This window comes from Zootermopsis nevadensis, unplaced genomic scaffold, assembly GCF_977971745.1.
Source record: "Zootermopsis nevadensis isolate Lab colony 2312 unplaced genomic scaffold, Znev_1.0 Znev_ptg000007l, whole genome shotgun sequence".
In the NCBI taxonomy this organism is placed as follows: Eukaryota; Metazoa; Arthropoda; class Insecta; order Blattodea; family Termopsidae; genus Zootermopsis; species Zootermopsis nevadensis.
Window position 1 is genome coordinate 9128852 of NW_028259139.1, and position 17116 is coordinate 9145967.

Below are 17116 nucleotides of genomic sequence, written 5' to 3' on the forward strand. Positions count from 1 at the left end.
ATACTCGATAAAATAATATCTGAAATTCTATTATATTTTCATTCATATGTCTGGATAGTTATTAAATATTTTATAATTTTACCTCAATACGCCTCTGATATTTTGATTCCAACTATACAATTACCGCATTACAACTCGTACATTAATAATAAACCTGACGTGTATTCAAACTGGACACGATATATATTATATTTAGAGTTATAGATACTTGTTTGCGTACTATTGTATGTGGTTCAGAGAGGACGTTTCTGTGGGAATAATTTCAACGGCTGAGCTACTCAAGGCTTGTAATTAATACATTGGTTTCCGATTATATGCGTCCTCTGTCCAGTGTAATAATTAGACAAATGGACCGCCTCAGAGTGATGTCTGTAAATTCAACTGTTCGCATCTTGATGAAACAACCATGAACAGTTATCAACGGCAGTTTTAAATTCCTTTAGTAGCATCCTTTAAACACACAAGCACCCAAAACGCGCAATAAAAACCGATAAATTTTTGTTCTTCATTTGAAATTTAGATTACAATACAATTTTGTAAGTTTCCATTTTTCAGGAATGAAAATTTCATATTCTCCACCCGCACATGCAGAGAGCAGACATAAATTATGTAGCAGCAATAATAATTAATGAACGTTAAATTATGATTTATTAGTTTTACTTTAGAATTAATTTATCTTGGCACGCCAATGGCTAAATCAGTTATGCAACAAAAACCTGGAGTTTCAGATTTAAAAATAACATAACGACGCGAAATATTTAATAATGATGATGATTATGATGATATGGTAACATCGGAACAGTACGTGGTAGTATATTATAAACATATACTATTTAAATTTTGATATTTGGGCAACGACCCTGAATATGCAGGCCATAAGTCCATTTGCAACTTTGATAACCATCTTTAAGTCTACATGGCACCATAACCCAAAATACCACAATGAAAAATTTAACTGTTGGTAAAACCTTAAAAATCGTATATACAAATTGTTTGTTTGTGTGATTTGTATGGAAATTTGCAAGATATTCTTTTGGGAATGTAAAATATATTACCTAAACGGAATTTATAAAGAAAAATAAAATTGGAATTTAGATTCCAACGCAGGGTAGATAATGTATCTAAATACGATAAAGTCAAACAGAAACTGCTATTTCGAACATTTGTTGAATATCATTCTGGAAACTGCTGCTAACCTAGTTTGAAAAGAGTCCCTGAAATATGGTTTGAGTCTACAAACGGCAGATGGACTTACATATTTAACTAATGTTAGTTCACGTGCGGTAAGAATTTCGCAGTTCCAAAATCTCAGAAGGATTCTAATTGTGGGTGGGTTTTAAATATTAATACTGCACGCATCTGTTAAAAATCTAAATGTGGTGCTTATGTCCCAGTTGTAACACAATGCCACATTTATCTTACGTACGTATTAGACTGTTTCAAAGAACAAAGTAGAAGTTCCAGGCTTAGACGGGAGGATAACATTAAAACTAATCTTATAGAAATCGGGTGAGTGCTGGATTCATCCGGCTTAGGGCAGAGACCAAAGAACACGGAAAAGAAACTTTGGGTTGTATTTAATGTTGTAATTAATTTCTTTGCTAGCTGAGAGACTATTAACTTCTCAGGAAGGACAATGATCCATACTGTTATTACATCGTTACAATATAAATAAAATACTTTGGACTTTCGTCTTTTTTTATCTGAGATGTTTTTTCACAAAATTATACAGTCTAAATAAACACATCTAAACAGTTCCATCATATTATCGAATAAAGCTAATTTATTCATGCAGCTATCAGTTGTATAGCTTTACACTCTGAATCCATATTGTTCTATAACTATGTGTGGAACGGGCACAAGTATCCTGCTGGCTGTTGAATCTGACCTCAGGGCAGAATTGAGACCGACTAAAACCAATAATACATTTTCTATGCTGATATAGAGTCATCTCATTGACTACAGTTGTGCCCCCTGACTTCTATACGCTGTATTATCAGCATTATATTTGGTCTGACAGGGGAATGTACCCCCTCCACTTTCGGAATGGAATTTCACTGTACTCCAAAAAGTACACATTTCTAGTCCTGTTAAAATCGTTTTTGAGTTCCAAAGGGAGCCAGTAAGTTACTACTATTTGTCCTCTCATTAATAATCACCACTATCATCACTGTGACTTCCATTATCATAATATTCAACAATCAGAACTAATAGCCTGTTCCGACCTCATTAAAATCTATTTACTCAGTCCATCTTCCTACATTTATTTTTTCTGGCGAACAAAAATCCGTAACACTTTGTGATACGAAATTTCATCTAAACTGTAACATTCTCCCACGATTTATTTCCGTAGTTTCAAATTCCATCTCTAATTTGATTAATCTCTAGTCTCTGATATCTTCATTCAGTATTTTAATTTCGTAGTATAACTTCCACTACTTAGCTGAAAAGAAACGCATTTAAACACTCTTATGTTTTTCTTTATTCTTTCTTAGGGCGTATATCTGATGCGTATTGAAAAATAGGTCATGCCTTTGTATTGTTCAGTTTTAAGTATCCTTAGTACTTTTATTTTTCATGTGACCTTATTTTGCAGTTTAATTAATTTACTTTATATAGATATTTTATGAAAACTTAAAGAAAGAACCTACTTGGAAGACCCACACAGTGATGTGGCTATCGAAGAAATGTGATGCTAAAGTGTGGGCTGGAGTCAATGACCCGGGATTGGGTTAAATGCCTGCCTTTTGTCAATACAGAGCTGAAACTTCAGTTCTATAAAAACAAAATGAGTTACTATTAAATTTTGCAAAACTCCTACAGTCTCTTTTGAGGCAGGACTTGAAAAATAATTTCTACGCTAATTTTGTCATGTCCGTCTGTTTGTCAATACGAATGAATCAGGGGTCAAACTACTCGACATATTTCGATCAAACTCGGTATAGCAGACTCTACTAAACTGTGTTAACATTATTTTAGATGCTATTGGCTGAGTTAAAATAATTTAATTCCTATATCAATTGGGGACTTAGCTTTCGTAATTTCTTATATAGATTCAAATGACGATAACAGACCCTACAAATTTTTACATGCGTGAGTTTAATTAATTTTAATTTCTACCTATTATTCTAAATGCATTTTTGTACGATTCTTATTCAGCATAAAGAGAAGGAAACCATAAGAACATTTTCTGTGTCTTGTATAATCTCAGTATTAAAACAACCGATTACGATAAATAAATATAATTGCAGTTTATGTACAGTGTACGCCATCAAAAGCGTTGTCCAAATTATTGTTATTGACTTTCGACCTACAAAATAAATCACACCTTTTTAATATCACCCAGAAAGAGCACGTAATCGCGTTGTTTATTTTTTGAATATCTAGAGCAGTTGATTGAAATATAAACCCAGACCATCAATGCATGGATGGAATTAAAAAAAACCCTGTAAAATAAGATAAGACTCGAATGGGATTTTATTGCCATGAAGTAAAGAAGAGAAAGAATTTCTTTTTAAGAACCCTTAAAATAACGAGGGTTGTAGTTGGCTCATAGTTCACAGTACAAATATTTACTTTGCCTTCCCCAGCAAGACTAAGGCATTGCCTACTAAAAACAACCACATTTTAGGAAGACGGGGAAGTTTATAAATCGTGAAGTTGTAAATGAAAGTCCTCCTTGTTAAATAGGAAGCTTGCTTCTCCTAGTTTACTGCAGTACTACACAGGGCTGAGCCTTGCGTTTTCGCATGCTAAGCACATACATGGAAACAGAGCGGCCATTACGTGGCCTAATTCATTCTCTCACAGGCTCTTAACCATGTTTCGTCACGTGGCGTATGGGAAACGTCTTTTAAAAGAAAGAACCCTTCCCCTCGCCAAAGACACTTGTGTGAAGTGCGAAACATCCACGTAGCTTTCTACTGCTCCTGGCTAACGTAATGTATTGCCTTCATAAACTGAGTCGACAGTTTCAATTATGAGATTAAATTAATGGTTACTTTTACGCGAGGGGCTTCTTCAAGTGAAGGAGAGACACGGCGTGTGTAAGCGTGGGTGTGCATTTGTGTGAAGGAATGAGGAACGAGCCAGGACTTGAGAAGTGACTGGAAATGGGCTGAAAGAGAAAGCGTGGAGAGGTGTGTGTGTGTGTACTGCAGAATCCTGTACTGCAGAACTAGCTAAGAATTACCTGCAATGAGGAGCGCGCTCCTTCAGAAGCTATTAGAGAGATTATTAGATTTTAAAAAAATTCTCTCGTATTTTATGAATCCAAAAGGATTATTATCTTATTCTCAATAGCCCACCAACGAACCCTACCCTTAACCAAATTAATTAAATCCATATTCTTTTACCCTACTTCTTTAAGATCAAATTTTAAAATTAGTGTATATTATATCACGTACGCTTGCTAAAATTTTGTAAGTATTTATTATCTCTACCATATATCACTATGAAGTTCTTGGTTTTGTAATTTTCTCCATTTTCTTGTTACTACATGTTTTATTACTGTTCTCAAACATCCTCTGTGTTTTTACATTAAGGCATAAGATAAAGTTTTACGCCAGTACAAAATAATTGGTAAAATTATAGTTTTGGATATTTTTAAACTCTACAATCAAACACGGTGCCAAACAAATAAACAAACAAAATAACAACAAAAATAAATAAGTAAATAAATAAATTTGCGAAACCGAACTTCTAATATCTTGGACAACGGAAGTAAACGAAAGCAAAATAAATAAATTGTGTAGAAGCGAAGGTGTAAAAAATACTGCAAAGAGACAAAATGGAGTTTCAAAGGGACAAAGTTGGACTTCGGACGTGTCCTCTTTTCTGTGTTCAGTATTCTCTTGAAGCCAGCCGAATGAAAGCGCCTCGAAGTACACCTTTCAGAAAGCTGCAGCTGACTTTGATTTTGTTTCTGTTTGATTGTAAGGGCCGAGAGGAGGCGAGGCTATGCATCACTAGGTGTCCGTCCTATTCCTTGCCAACTGCGGCATTACACAAAGAACTTCTGAACTGGCTTCTGAATTGTACTGTTATCACTACTTGATCACACTTGCGAGTTTCTCACGGACGCTCTTAAGACGCCGGCTAATGGCATTACGTCTTTGGTTTTCTAAAGCTGCGACAATCATTCATTCATTACACTGAATTTATGTTGAACATCGCCCATTGTCTGAGATGTATGTAATATATACATGGCGCTTTTCAAGTTTGGTTTACTTTCGTGTTCTGGTTATTGATTGCCATTACATTCAGAGATGCCCTAACAAGTGTGGAAATACCATTTCATTAAAAAGAATATTTTAAAATATTTTCTTTGTATTTCGTTAAATTCAAAACGTATCAAAATATGTTTCAAGTTATAACATATATGAGTGCTTTCACGGCGTTCAAAATGGCAAACTTGTTCTTGTGGGTAGGAAAGCCATGTAAATTCGTAAACACAGCCAGTGTTTCAAAAAACGTACCGTATCCATCTTCAGAGTTGAAGATGAAAACAGTATGTTCTTCCGAAACGTCGGTGTCCACGAGTCTACACGGCATCACTACTCAAAAGAACAATATCATATTTTTTAATTTGATACAAATGCCATTTTTATTTTATGTCAATATTAAATTCTTATTTGTGATTTGAATCGTTTTTGAAGGAGTCGAAAACGTGAATATCGACTAGAGAGATTCGACCCACTGTTTCGACGTCGAGCGTTCGAGCATTCCTATCCCAGGCACTCACCCCCCAGCCCTGTTCACTTTCTCTCATTAAGACCTTTGGGGAGGGTGGGTCTCGCCTTCCCAACGCACAACTCGGCTTCCAAGTTTCTACAAGGCGTTTTCAGTTATGGCCACACTGATTCAGTCTGTCAATTTACGCTCTTCGACACTGACACAGCTTTCAAGGTGTTCTGCACGTTATACACCAAACAACGCATCAATTTGAAACGAAAATCCCACCACAAAATCGACGCCTTTGTAAGGAACAAAACAAACCTTAATTCATAGAGTATTATTATACGTTATACACAGGACTCTTGACAAAGGATTTTTTCTGACTTTCTTCAATAGCTCTTCCCTCGTAATTGTCTTAATTCATCCTTCACGGCAATGGTAGAGTTCCATAATTAACCTGAGTTGTTAAATAAACTATAAAATACGAACAAATTTTTAGAAAATCCTGTAATTCTTCATCACGAAGTCTGTATGATTGATTATTTTAGATCTTGTCTACGTACACACACACGCACAAGTCACGTGACAGAACTTCGACGTAGGCCCATAACCTCCTTCACGTATTGTGGCACTATGTGAGGAATGGTATTTCTTGTGACACCCCTTAGGGCCGACAAAGAACCAAATTCACAGAACGTTAATTAAAAAATACATGACCCTAACTACCACACATGAACATTTTCACGAGCAAAAATACGAAACCAACAGTGATATCGAATCCTTGCAGCTGTATCGCGGTGTTTCACGGCTTGAAATCAGTTTACCCATAATTTAAGCAGTTTTGTCACAGACAAGCGCTTTCTTAGCCCTCGAAACATTGTAGCCAGTCGGTGTATTGCACTATTGTTCGATAATTTTCTTGTCAGGATACGCACTGACGCTTCATGAACAGCAGAAAACGATTTTGATGCAAAGTGATGTTCGAAAATGAACATGCGTTCTGGTCGTGAATACGCCATGTTCGAACCTGCACGGCTTTTGCGCAATTCAAGTGAGCAGCGGCCTAGCAATCAGGGTAATCGGCACTCGAGTGTCGCGGATGAGATGGACCTGATTTTGATCTTATTTTTGTGCCGAAGCACGTAATTGTTGCTGTGTTGCGTTTTAAATAGTACGCTCTGTATGTAAAATTATGAAAATCAGTTCCCTTCTTCTTTATATATATATATATATATATATATATATACTTAAAAATCTGCGTTATGTAAATATGTGCAATCAATCTTGCAAAACATGCAAATATGACTCCGACATTGATGAATTTTTAAGTTCATTAGCGGTAATATAATCAGTATCAAACAAGTTTTTAGCATATTGATCTGGCTTGACAGATCAAGTTGGCATGACTCTTCACCATCATTATTAGCCCTCCAGGTCCTACGCCCGGTGGCCAGTTACCGCCTCATGCAAGTGTTAATGGGGTCTTCCTAATTATCTTCGTACTTTGGTTCATAACGGAGAATTTGGTGTGGGATTCTAGAGCCGCGCTTTAGAAGAGCACGGTTTATTTCAATGTGTATACACATACACATTAATAATCACCTTTCAATCTCATTTAGTGAACAGAAGAGCGTCGTTGGTGTTATTCTTGTCGTTCATGACGTCATACAGATTGGTAGTTAGAGGTACCTGCAGTACGCTATCCCGCTACACGCCATGGAGAACTTTGGGGAGGGTAGAGAAAGTCATAGCTTCTGTTCGTTCTTGACCCCTGCTCTAGATGGGGAGAGTGATTAGCGTCACGCTTCGGCCACCCTTACCCCCGGTATTCATCCTGTAGGAGGCTAGGTGGGCTCTAGAGCCGAGCTGGAGGAATAATCTTTTACCTCTGTCGGAGATTGAACCTTAGCCCACCAGTCTGTGGTAAGACTACACCAACTCCTTCAGATGCACGTATAGCATTTAATTTCAGGACGGAATGTCCAGATTGAGGTACAATGTAAGACTGACTATGGCTGTTAGTGTCTTACAGCGGGCTTTGATATCAGAATTGTTATATCGCGTTGTTGAGCCATCAATGTTAGCCAATCATGAGTAATATGAAAGAGTGTCATGCATTTGTGGTTATCCTGTGATGAGAGGACATTTTGGAAGGGCTCTGAAACAAACTGTACATAAAAGATGCCTGAGGTGACTTTTTAACAACTTCCAAACACAGATACAGGACTTTGGGAATTTAAGTGGGTCGACTTTGTTCGTTCCATTTTGATCAAGACAAAACGAAGTTTACTACACTTCTCAGTTCTTCAAAGGCACAAATGAACACGATCTGTCGTTATTCTTCAAGAGTTCTTTTTTTCACAGACAAAGCGTAGATGAAAGAAGCACACGGACGGACGTGAAATGCAAGTTGAATTTGACCTAACGAGATCTCTGCACAGTTATGTGGTTCCAGAAGGCCATAAGAATTATTCTCAAATGTCGAACTCTATTCAGATTAGCACTAACAAGTTTAACAGAGTTCTGAGTGAGGTCGGCTTGCAGACCATGCTAATAGAAATGTCAATATTTATCTGGTTTGAAAGGAGATCGCAATTAGATTGTGAATAAAGAAGGCCAATGCATCATTTATCAGACTGAATCTCAGAAGACTTTCAAGAATGTACCCACTGTATATCTCGCTTCAAACACCAAATTTATCTTACGATACGGACATACTGACTGATAAACGTTTGAATCTATTTATCTGAACAATCTGTACTGTACATAGGCCTATGGAAATGCTAGTTATTACAATGGCGTCTGTATATTATCATACGTAAACTGACTTGGTGCTGTGTGTCGACGTACACTTGAAACCTACATAAATTTAAATTGTTCTCAGATTATCGTCATTCTTAAACACAGGGGAATTTGCCTGCGTTCACTGCCAGCAAAATTAAACACTGAAATAAACGACAAAATTAAGGAATTAATTAAGAGGCTTAAGTTGTATGGAATTGTTAATTTACTGGGATGAAATTTAAAGACACGATGGAAAGAAGGAATCTAGATCGGTACAGGCGTAATTCTTAAGGACAAAAAATAATTTTACCTTGAAATGAAAGGACGTGTTTCAATGAATAGTCTAGAGGGAGGACAAATCTTATTAGGGCCCGAACAGAGTAGCCGGAAGTCATGTATCAATGGATGTACTTAATTTATTTCATTCAGAATGCTATATGGGATGAATAAAATGAGTCAAAATAAATATTCCATTTAAAATATTTTATTGGTACATCGTTTACGCTCGCATAACATACTGATTTCTTCTATGTTGTTGGCGCAAAATGCCACCGGGCATTAATATACACGATATCTGATACATTCAGAGCTGAATATAAATAACGTCAGTTAATTAGAATTGAGTTCTAACGATACGTTTCTAGATTTTAAATGACGAATACAGTCTTACGAATTCTATGTAAACTATCAAAATATTCCAACAGTGGAAAATCATATTTTAAAATATGCCTTTATTAATTAAAGCGTTGTGACAAATCTAAACCCACTTCGTATTATAATTCACATTACTGACTGGATCGTTCTTATTTGTACAGGATCCAAATGACAAGATACTTTACTGATATTCGATTAATGTTTCAATTATGACCGATTGGAATGTAATTGTGTTAATCGTATTTCTGATTATCTTCGTAATAATTACTTCAGAAAGCAAGGGAGGAATTAGGTAAGCTAAGTAATTCGATTAGTGGCTGTAAAGTAATGATAACTAATTCCAATGTAAAAAGTCAGTAATTAATCCCGTGGTTAATTAATTAATTTCTTTCCGATGTTGTCCTGGGTTGTGACGTCATGTATAAATAAATAGATACCAACATATCGTTGAAACAAACTCAAGTCTACACAGCGTTATAGCATTGTCATTCTAATCGCCTGAGAACCAAAAATTTTTTATTTTTATATTTTGGAATAAATTGTATTTACCGTCTTCATAAAAGTCCTCCGTCGGATCTTACCTTTAGCCAGTTCAATCCAGTTCCCATGCTGATATTAGATTTATCACATAACCTTGATGATTTCGACACCAATGAAAAGTATCAGATGAAATCAATTATAGACGAAATATGTACGTATTAAACAGATTTTTGTTTAATCTGAACATTTAATATTTTTTTGTTACGTCAGTTCACGAATGGTACAAAGTCACGATATATATCGTAACTGTAAATTTTTACAACCGTCCCAAAGTTTTTGAAATAAATTAATAACTTGTAAACAGTAGACATTTCACAAGGCAATTCAGGGTACTTCATGGTTATACAAATTAACCATGGAAACTGTCAATTCGAAGGCAAAGAACATGGAATACAAACCTTAAGAAGAATCTCACGCGAACACGAAAATGGCGGGTTTGTTATTAGCGGTTTTCACACTACGAGTTTGGTAAAACTGGATTGGTCTGTTAATTGTTAATAAAAACTTGTAGCGGTCAGTGTTATTTTATGTAGAAGAACCATTTAACATTTTATTGATGATGTTACGTACTATTCAAAATACATTTTGTCAGACCGTTTAAAACGTGTTACAGATCAAAACAGTTATAAAGGCATGATTAGTTGTCCCCATATTCACGTCTTAAAAATAAATTTTTTCGTATCAAAGAACAAAAACTGGTTTCAGAAACATGTTTATGATCGTTAAACATCAAGGCGTGTTAATATTTCCACATATCAACTGCGTTAGAGCTCACGAAAAATATCAACTGACGTTACTTAAACAGCCACTCGTTTAATTAAACAAGGTATAAATGACAAAAGAGAAACTTAATACGAACTCTTGTGTACCACATCATGACGATATGTTAGTGGTCGGATTAGTTACCACTGTGTCAAACGCTGTAAGTTCACACAAAGAACATTCGCTTGATATACGACAGAGGGCTGGCCACGTATATCAACGTATTATTTTTTTGGCACATGGAAACAGAGTTGGCTCTCTACATCTTAACAGTTCACAGTATTAGTTACCACCAAACATTAGTATCATACATGTCTTATATACAAGTTACATAAGTAGGCATATAAAACTGTCACACTGTCTGAAGCATTATACTGCGAAAAAAAAATATTTTATCATTTTCCATTTGACTTTTCGTGTTTCATAGCTTTTCAGACACACTCAGGTTACTTATATGATCCTTGTCAATATCTTTAATAAAACTCATTTTAAATTCAATCTTTACGATCAAAACGGGAATCTTCATATATATATATATATTTGGAGGGGTTTTGTCATATGTTGTCGTATACGCATTATACAGTCTTGGACATTGTATAACATTTTTTATGGCGATTATAAGTGATCTTAGCACAATTAAAATGTATGTAAATCAAATCTGCCTACAGTATCAAGTAATAAAAAAAATTGGATAGTTAAAAAGAGTGGGGACTTTTGACGGCTGTGCCGCTGGGTCTAGTACCCGACGAAATGATCGCGCATAGCGGAAAGACGGTGCCTGCCAAAACAGCGGCTAAATATACTCGCAGAATCTAATGCACGAGTATCCCACTAGGTGCGCGGTAGTAGCAGTAGAAATAAGCGATGTCGTTTGTGGAAGAAGACGTGTTTTTTGGTTTCACAAAAGCCGATACGCGACGGTGGTTTAAATGTGATTTAGATCCAAGTTTCGGGCAGATCCATCTGCAGTTTTTCAGTTCATTCATGAAGGAATTAGTTTAGAGAGCTTGTTTGTCAGGACCGTTTGATAGTGAAGAGGCAGAAGACAGTGATTATAACAGTCAATGAAAGCAAGACCCGCGAACATAGACCATAAACTTCTTCAGTCGAAGGTTTAGATAATTCTAATGTAGAGTTTGTTAATTTACCAGTTACAGGTTTCAAACGGGAAGATGAATTTTCTGAGGTAGATCCAAACGTCTCCATTGCATTTTTATTTTGGATAGGATGTCAGCCTATGTTAAGACGCACGTCTATACTCGGCCAATGCTTTAAAATATCAGTTCAAGATTCGATATCATTCGAGTTACTACGTTTAAATGTCGTACAATGCATGGATTTCTTTATTATCGTTTCGAACGATAGACACTAATACAGTATTTTGTCCCTATCCTAAAATTTGTATTAGTGTAGACAGCTTTGATTTTTTTTTCAATCATTCTCGTAAATGTAAAGATCGCACTTACGCACTCTGTATTAATTAGCGAAGAATTATTTCATATGCCGACCCGCATAGAAATATACGCGAAGGAGGTACACAGTAGGTTAAAATACGTACCATACCAATGCGTTTCTGTCATTGTATCTCACTTTTTATTATTTAAGTCAATAAATATATTAATTATTGTAGTAAATATAACTGAAGACTCCTGGGAAATTTATGACTGCCAAGAAAAAAAATATATTTATGAAAATAACGTATTTTAAATAGACAGACAACATGAAGATATTTATGGTTTAAGGGTTTTACGGAGAATAAATTCAATAAAATTCTTTCAAGCGATCAACCACTTTAACTCAACGTTGACGCGATTGATTGCCCTAGAGAATTTTAATGTAACATGGAGATACGCTACTTCAAGCGCTTTCTAGCGTGTAATATATGAATTATGGGAATTGCGTTTCACACCTCTTTCTTATTCTGCGGTACTCGTAAGAGAAAGAACTTTTTCCATAAGAAATGTAAAATTTTATACTTTCTCTGCAAACATTTTTCGGTTTATTGTTAAGAGACTGAATAAATAATGCTGAAACAGAAACTGTAAGACTCAAAATAAGAGTCCACACTGGGAAACTAATGGCGTATCGATACGATTCGTACGTCTGCCAATTATAATTGGATTTTATCGGTTTTATTATCACTACCATCCGTGTAGTGTATGAGATACTTGCATATTACTTATAATGGTTACTTATGAATCAGATGATAATTTATCTCTTTCAGCCTGAAAAATATCGGCGATACATCACATCAAAACAAAACACACGAGACTGTCACGAAAATAGCACAGCCTTCTGCGCTTTCAGAATCTGGAAGACACTGAAATGTACAATTATCCCTTTAAAACGTAGCGGTAATTATATGTCAGTCGACAAGTCTGCATTTATATTTACGTGTTTCTTATGATTTTTAGTGTCAACAGAGATTATTTCCTTAAACAGAGTTCGCCGACTGATCATTGTAGTTGTGAAGTGTTTCTTTGCGGTAAGAACTGAAATTAAATGAACGTCGACAAAATTAGCGAACAATTACAAGGGCGTGACATTATTTATTTAAAACACGTATGACACATTTATGTAGTATTACACAGTTACACAACATTAATGTTTTATCACGTGTCGTCACAAAGTTTATAACGTAAGATTTTAGTATTTGTTATAAATAAATCCAAAACCATAAAATTTTCCGTATACCTACTGATAGTAAAATTATTGATTACAAAATGAAGGTCGAATTTCGATTCCTGGCACGGATAGGAATTATTCTCTTCCGTACAGCATCCAGACCGATTCCCATGAAGCAAAGCGGCCAGACCGTGTAATTGTTTATATAAATTATTCAGATAATACGATGTTATAACCCTCTGAAACACAAAGCTCATCTAAATAATATTTAAACATTCGGGAAAGGAAAAAAAAAACGCATCTCCATTATAAAAATACATTTGTTAATGCTGTTTAAGGAAATAATAGCTGTTTTTTCTGAGAAACCAGGAGTTATTTTAATGATCACGTAGAGTGATTGATATTTTAAGTAATAATGAAGATGTTCTTCTGAGTTCTGGCTCTTTTCCGAAACGTCAGCATCTCCCACAAGGCTCCAAAACCCAGGAGAACATCATCATCACTATCGTCACTGCAGTGAAAACCTTAAATCTCACTTAATAAACACTATTTAATGTACCGAATTTGGTAAAAGTTGGTAAATTAAATGTCTAAAATAATTTTATAAATTATTTATTTCGGACACAAATTTTTGGGGGATATTGTTATTTTTATGTAATATTAGTTTTTTTATTATTAATTGGCTCCACGAAACTTAAATCCTTTTATTGAAGCTAGTAGTAGCTTAGCTACTCCCCGCGTCGTATAAAACCTTAAGTTTTACTGACAACACTATCACTCCATTTTTGGACTTGTGAATCGTCTGGTATTACGAAAACAACACGTTTCGGAACCTGGATATGTTTCCATCCTCAGGTGAAGAGATGAGAAGTACCTACTCAGTTATTCCGTAGAAAGAGACAGCTTTAATAACTGGACCTGATAACGGAAGCAGATTCAGTTTCCGAAACGTTGTATTCTTTTCAGAATACCAGACGACAGACAAGACCAGAAATCCAGTAATAGTAATTGTCATATACCGATTTCATTATCGTATTACGAGATCCAGTTACTGGTCCATATCTTGAAGAAGATAAATCCTGTCCGCATCCTCAACGTGTTCCATTAGGAGAAATTTTAGGATTATCATTCTAAATATGCACAGGTCTTCCAAATGATCTCCTTCCTTTAGGTTTTCCGATTATAATTCCTGTACATTTACCACCTCCCTCAAGCATCCGCGTCTCAACTTCCTTGACTTCCTCCATTTTAATAATACATTTGGTGATCATGAATATCCTCAGTACATCTCCAGGAATTTGCGAAAATTCCTCACACAACCCTGGAGTTTAAAAATTCTCTATACAATCAATATGTCTCTTAGGAATGCATTATTTTTCAAAATAGAAAGCTTATTACGATGTGATATTCATGATGTTTAAAGTTTTTTTTACGCAGCTACAATATGCCATCATGCCAATATGTTCCAGTATGCTTCTACAGTTATCTGAGCCTTGTCAGAATCGGGATTATGGTCATAAGTTTGGCTAGCCACCATATTACTCGAATCCATGTATGTTTCAGTTTACAACTCACAAGCAAAAAGCCGCTACAACGCTCATTCCATGTCATTGGGCTATAAAAGTTTATTTTTTTTTATGAAACGCATTGTATTATTTCCACAGACGACAGTGTATCGACACGCTGTCATTCGATATATCGAAGTTTGCGCGTCACAAAAACAAATACACGAGTTAAACAGGCGACACCGATGTGACGTTTCTAAAACACCTGAGCCAATATGGCGTCTACAGATCTCTTCACATTAAATGGATGAGGACGATAATGCTGAAGAGACGAGACACGCGAAGCCAGCTGCTTGCAACTGAAGACCCTTCGTTCCCAGTTTCGCCGACGGTAGACGCGCCACCTACAGCACTGCCTGCTCCAGGTTCCCGCAGAGGGCCCTGGTAGCCGTTGTAAAGATGTCCTGACTCACCGTCAGCCTCATTGCTGGCTTCTAAGTCCAGGTCATCTCGCTCCAAATGGCTCTTCACTCGGTTTGGCAACTCCATTTCTGCAACCACGAACAGTCAAATTGCTGACTGGCTATTTGTTTGGATGGCAGGTTGGCTGGTGTGTTGGTAAAAATGACGAAAATTATAAAACATTTCACGTTCTTACGGAGACGAGGATGAAGATTATTGTCTTCTAGAATGTTGCGACGTGTAGTCTGGCAGAAATTTGCCGACATTGGTGATTTTTACGCATTTTATTCATAGTCGTGGTAATGGACGAAGCAACCACCTCTGAAACTTCGGTAAACAGGTACCAGACTACACGCCGTAACATTCCAGATGATGGAAAAACGGGAGATTTGCATGACTTTATATAAGGCGAAACTATCTGGTCCTGAAGTTCGAGTCCCGTTCATGTATCTCACAGAAACGGTGCCATGATAGAAGTTCTTAGTTTGGCCCAAAATATAATAGGAGCAGAGGTCAAAACCTCAAAAAATGTACTCGGTTCGAGTCCCGATAATTTTTTTTGTAGCTCGATAAATAAGGAAGATAAAATTGCGTCAAGAACAAAATTATATGTTTTAGATAGGATATGGTAGGAAAAAACATCACAACAGCGAAAACTGTCCTGGGGTCGAGTCCAGGTAAAGATATTTTATGAGTAATATTTGATGTTCCTTTTTTTATTTTCAAATATTTTCTCGTATCTGCACTATAAACTTACTCATGCCTGTCGTCTGTACTTTTGCTATTATGCTTCATTAAAATTTCTGTGCACGCATGCAGTAGATGAAGAATGTTGAACTTAAAATCTTAAGGAAAAGAACCGATTGGGAGGTTCAGGAAGACGTAAGAGAACAAATCTTAAAACTGATCTTAAAGAACTTGCGTCTGAGAGTATAGAACAGAATCAATATTATACTTGAACAGTATAGGTCCTTCTAAAAGCGAGAAATATCTTTAAAAACTGGGCGAATATCAGCTGCTTATGAGATTCCGGGTAATTCTGAAAGCGAAGTCACAAAAAGGTAAGAATAATAACATCACCTCGGTAAAAAAATTCCCAGTTCAGCCATAAGGGTTCTTTTTACGTCATAAACAGAATAAAAAATAATATTATTAACACGTGTAAAATAATCACATAAGCTAATGTCATTGTCGTATGTTATTACTTTGTCTTGTCTTGTTCACCCCTGTTTTAGTCCAATGTTAGAAACAAGATTTTATGTTAGCATCATGGCAAGTAATTCACTTTCAAGCGCAGCAAAACCATATATTGATGTTGGCATTACTCATCACTTTACTACGGTGTGCGGTTGGCTGTACTGTAAAGATTTACCTGTTCTCTCCGCAGTAAAGACGGTTATAGGAACAGGAGCTTGTCAGACGTTTTAAAGCATCGTCCATCGATGGCGCATACTATTTTACGACAACTAACCAATGCATATACACCAAACTGGTGATACAGTATGATAGTGGCAATTAGCTCGTATCAAATGCTGATGAGTGGTTTACCGCGAAATTAAACTCGCTTACAAACTACGTAAGAAAGCGGTTCTAGAGCAATCCATTATAGAAGTTATGTTCTAGCAGTTACTGCAAACTGAAGGTCAGTTATAAGAGCCAAGATGGCAGCACATAGCACTCTGAGACGGGAGCAGTAGGGTCTTAAGTGTAAAGTAGAAACTGAGTGGATGACATTAAGAGAGATATATAGTAATTAGTTTAACGAAGGTCAAAGCAAATGTAAAGGCAAGTTAGAGGGTGTGTCAGAGGATGACAGAGAAGTTCCAAGAAGAGAGACTTCAGAAGTGAAGTGAAGGACGGATGTCTAAGAGAACTCCCAACTCAGAGTCGTAGCAGAACATCAAGTTTCATCTTGGAATACAAAGTAGAATTTTGAATACCTAACCTTAATTTAATCCCAGTTTGGTTTTTAAGTAAAATATCGTTTTGGAACCGAGTTACTATCTGTAATTCCTCTTGTGTATTCCTACACTACATACAGACGCTATTCAACTTTGAAGTGTATATTGCAAATGCTTTCTCCTAATTAGTGCAGCTAGATCTTGCAT

The 17116-nt window shown here is 36.1% G+C and overlaps 2 protein-coding genes across 16 annotated transcripts in view; one reads left to right on the forward strand and one right to left on the reverse strand.

Annotated features, from left to right (window-relative positions):
* The window catches only part of LOC110829084 (UDP-glycosyltransferase UGT5), a 78229-nt gene that overhangs the window by 14812 nt on the left and 46301 nt on the right, over positions 1 to 17116 (forward strand). The window lies entirely within an intron of this gene.
* LOC110829088 (Dpr-interacting protein beta) overlaps positions 8929 to 17116 on the reverse strand; it is a 281343-nt gene continuing 273155 nt past the window's right edge. For all 14 annotated transcript variants that reach the window (XM_087344207.1, XM_022062437.2, XM_022062435.2 and 11 more), the window contains one exon: positions 8929 to 15097. In XM_087344207.1, coding sequence (XP_087200333.1) covers positions 14841 to 15097 — 257 coding nt within the window. In that variant the 3' untranslated portion in view covers positions 8929 to 14840. The remainder of the gene's footprint in view (positions 15098 to 17116) is intronic.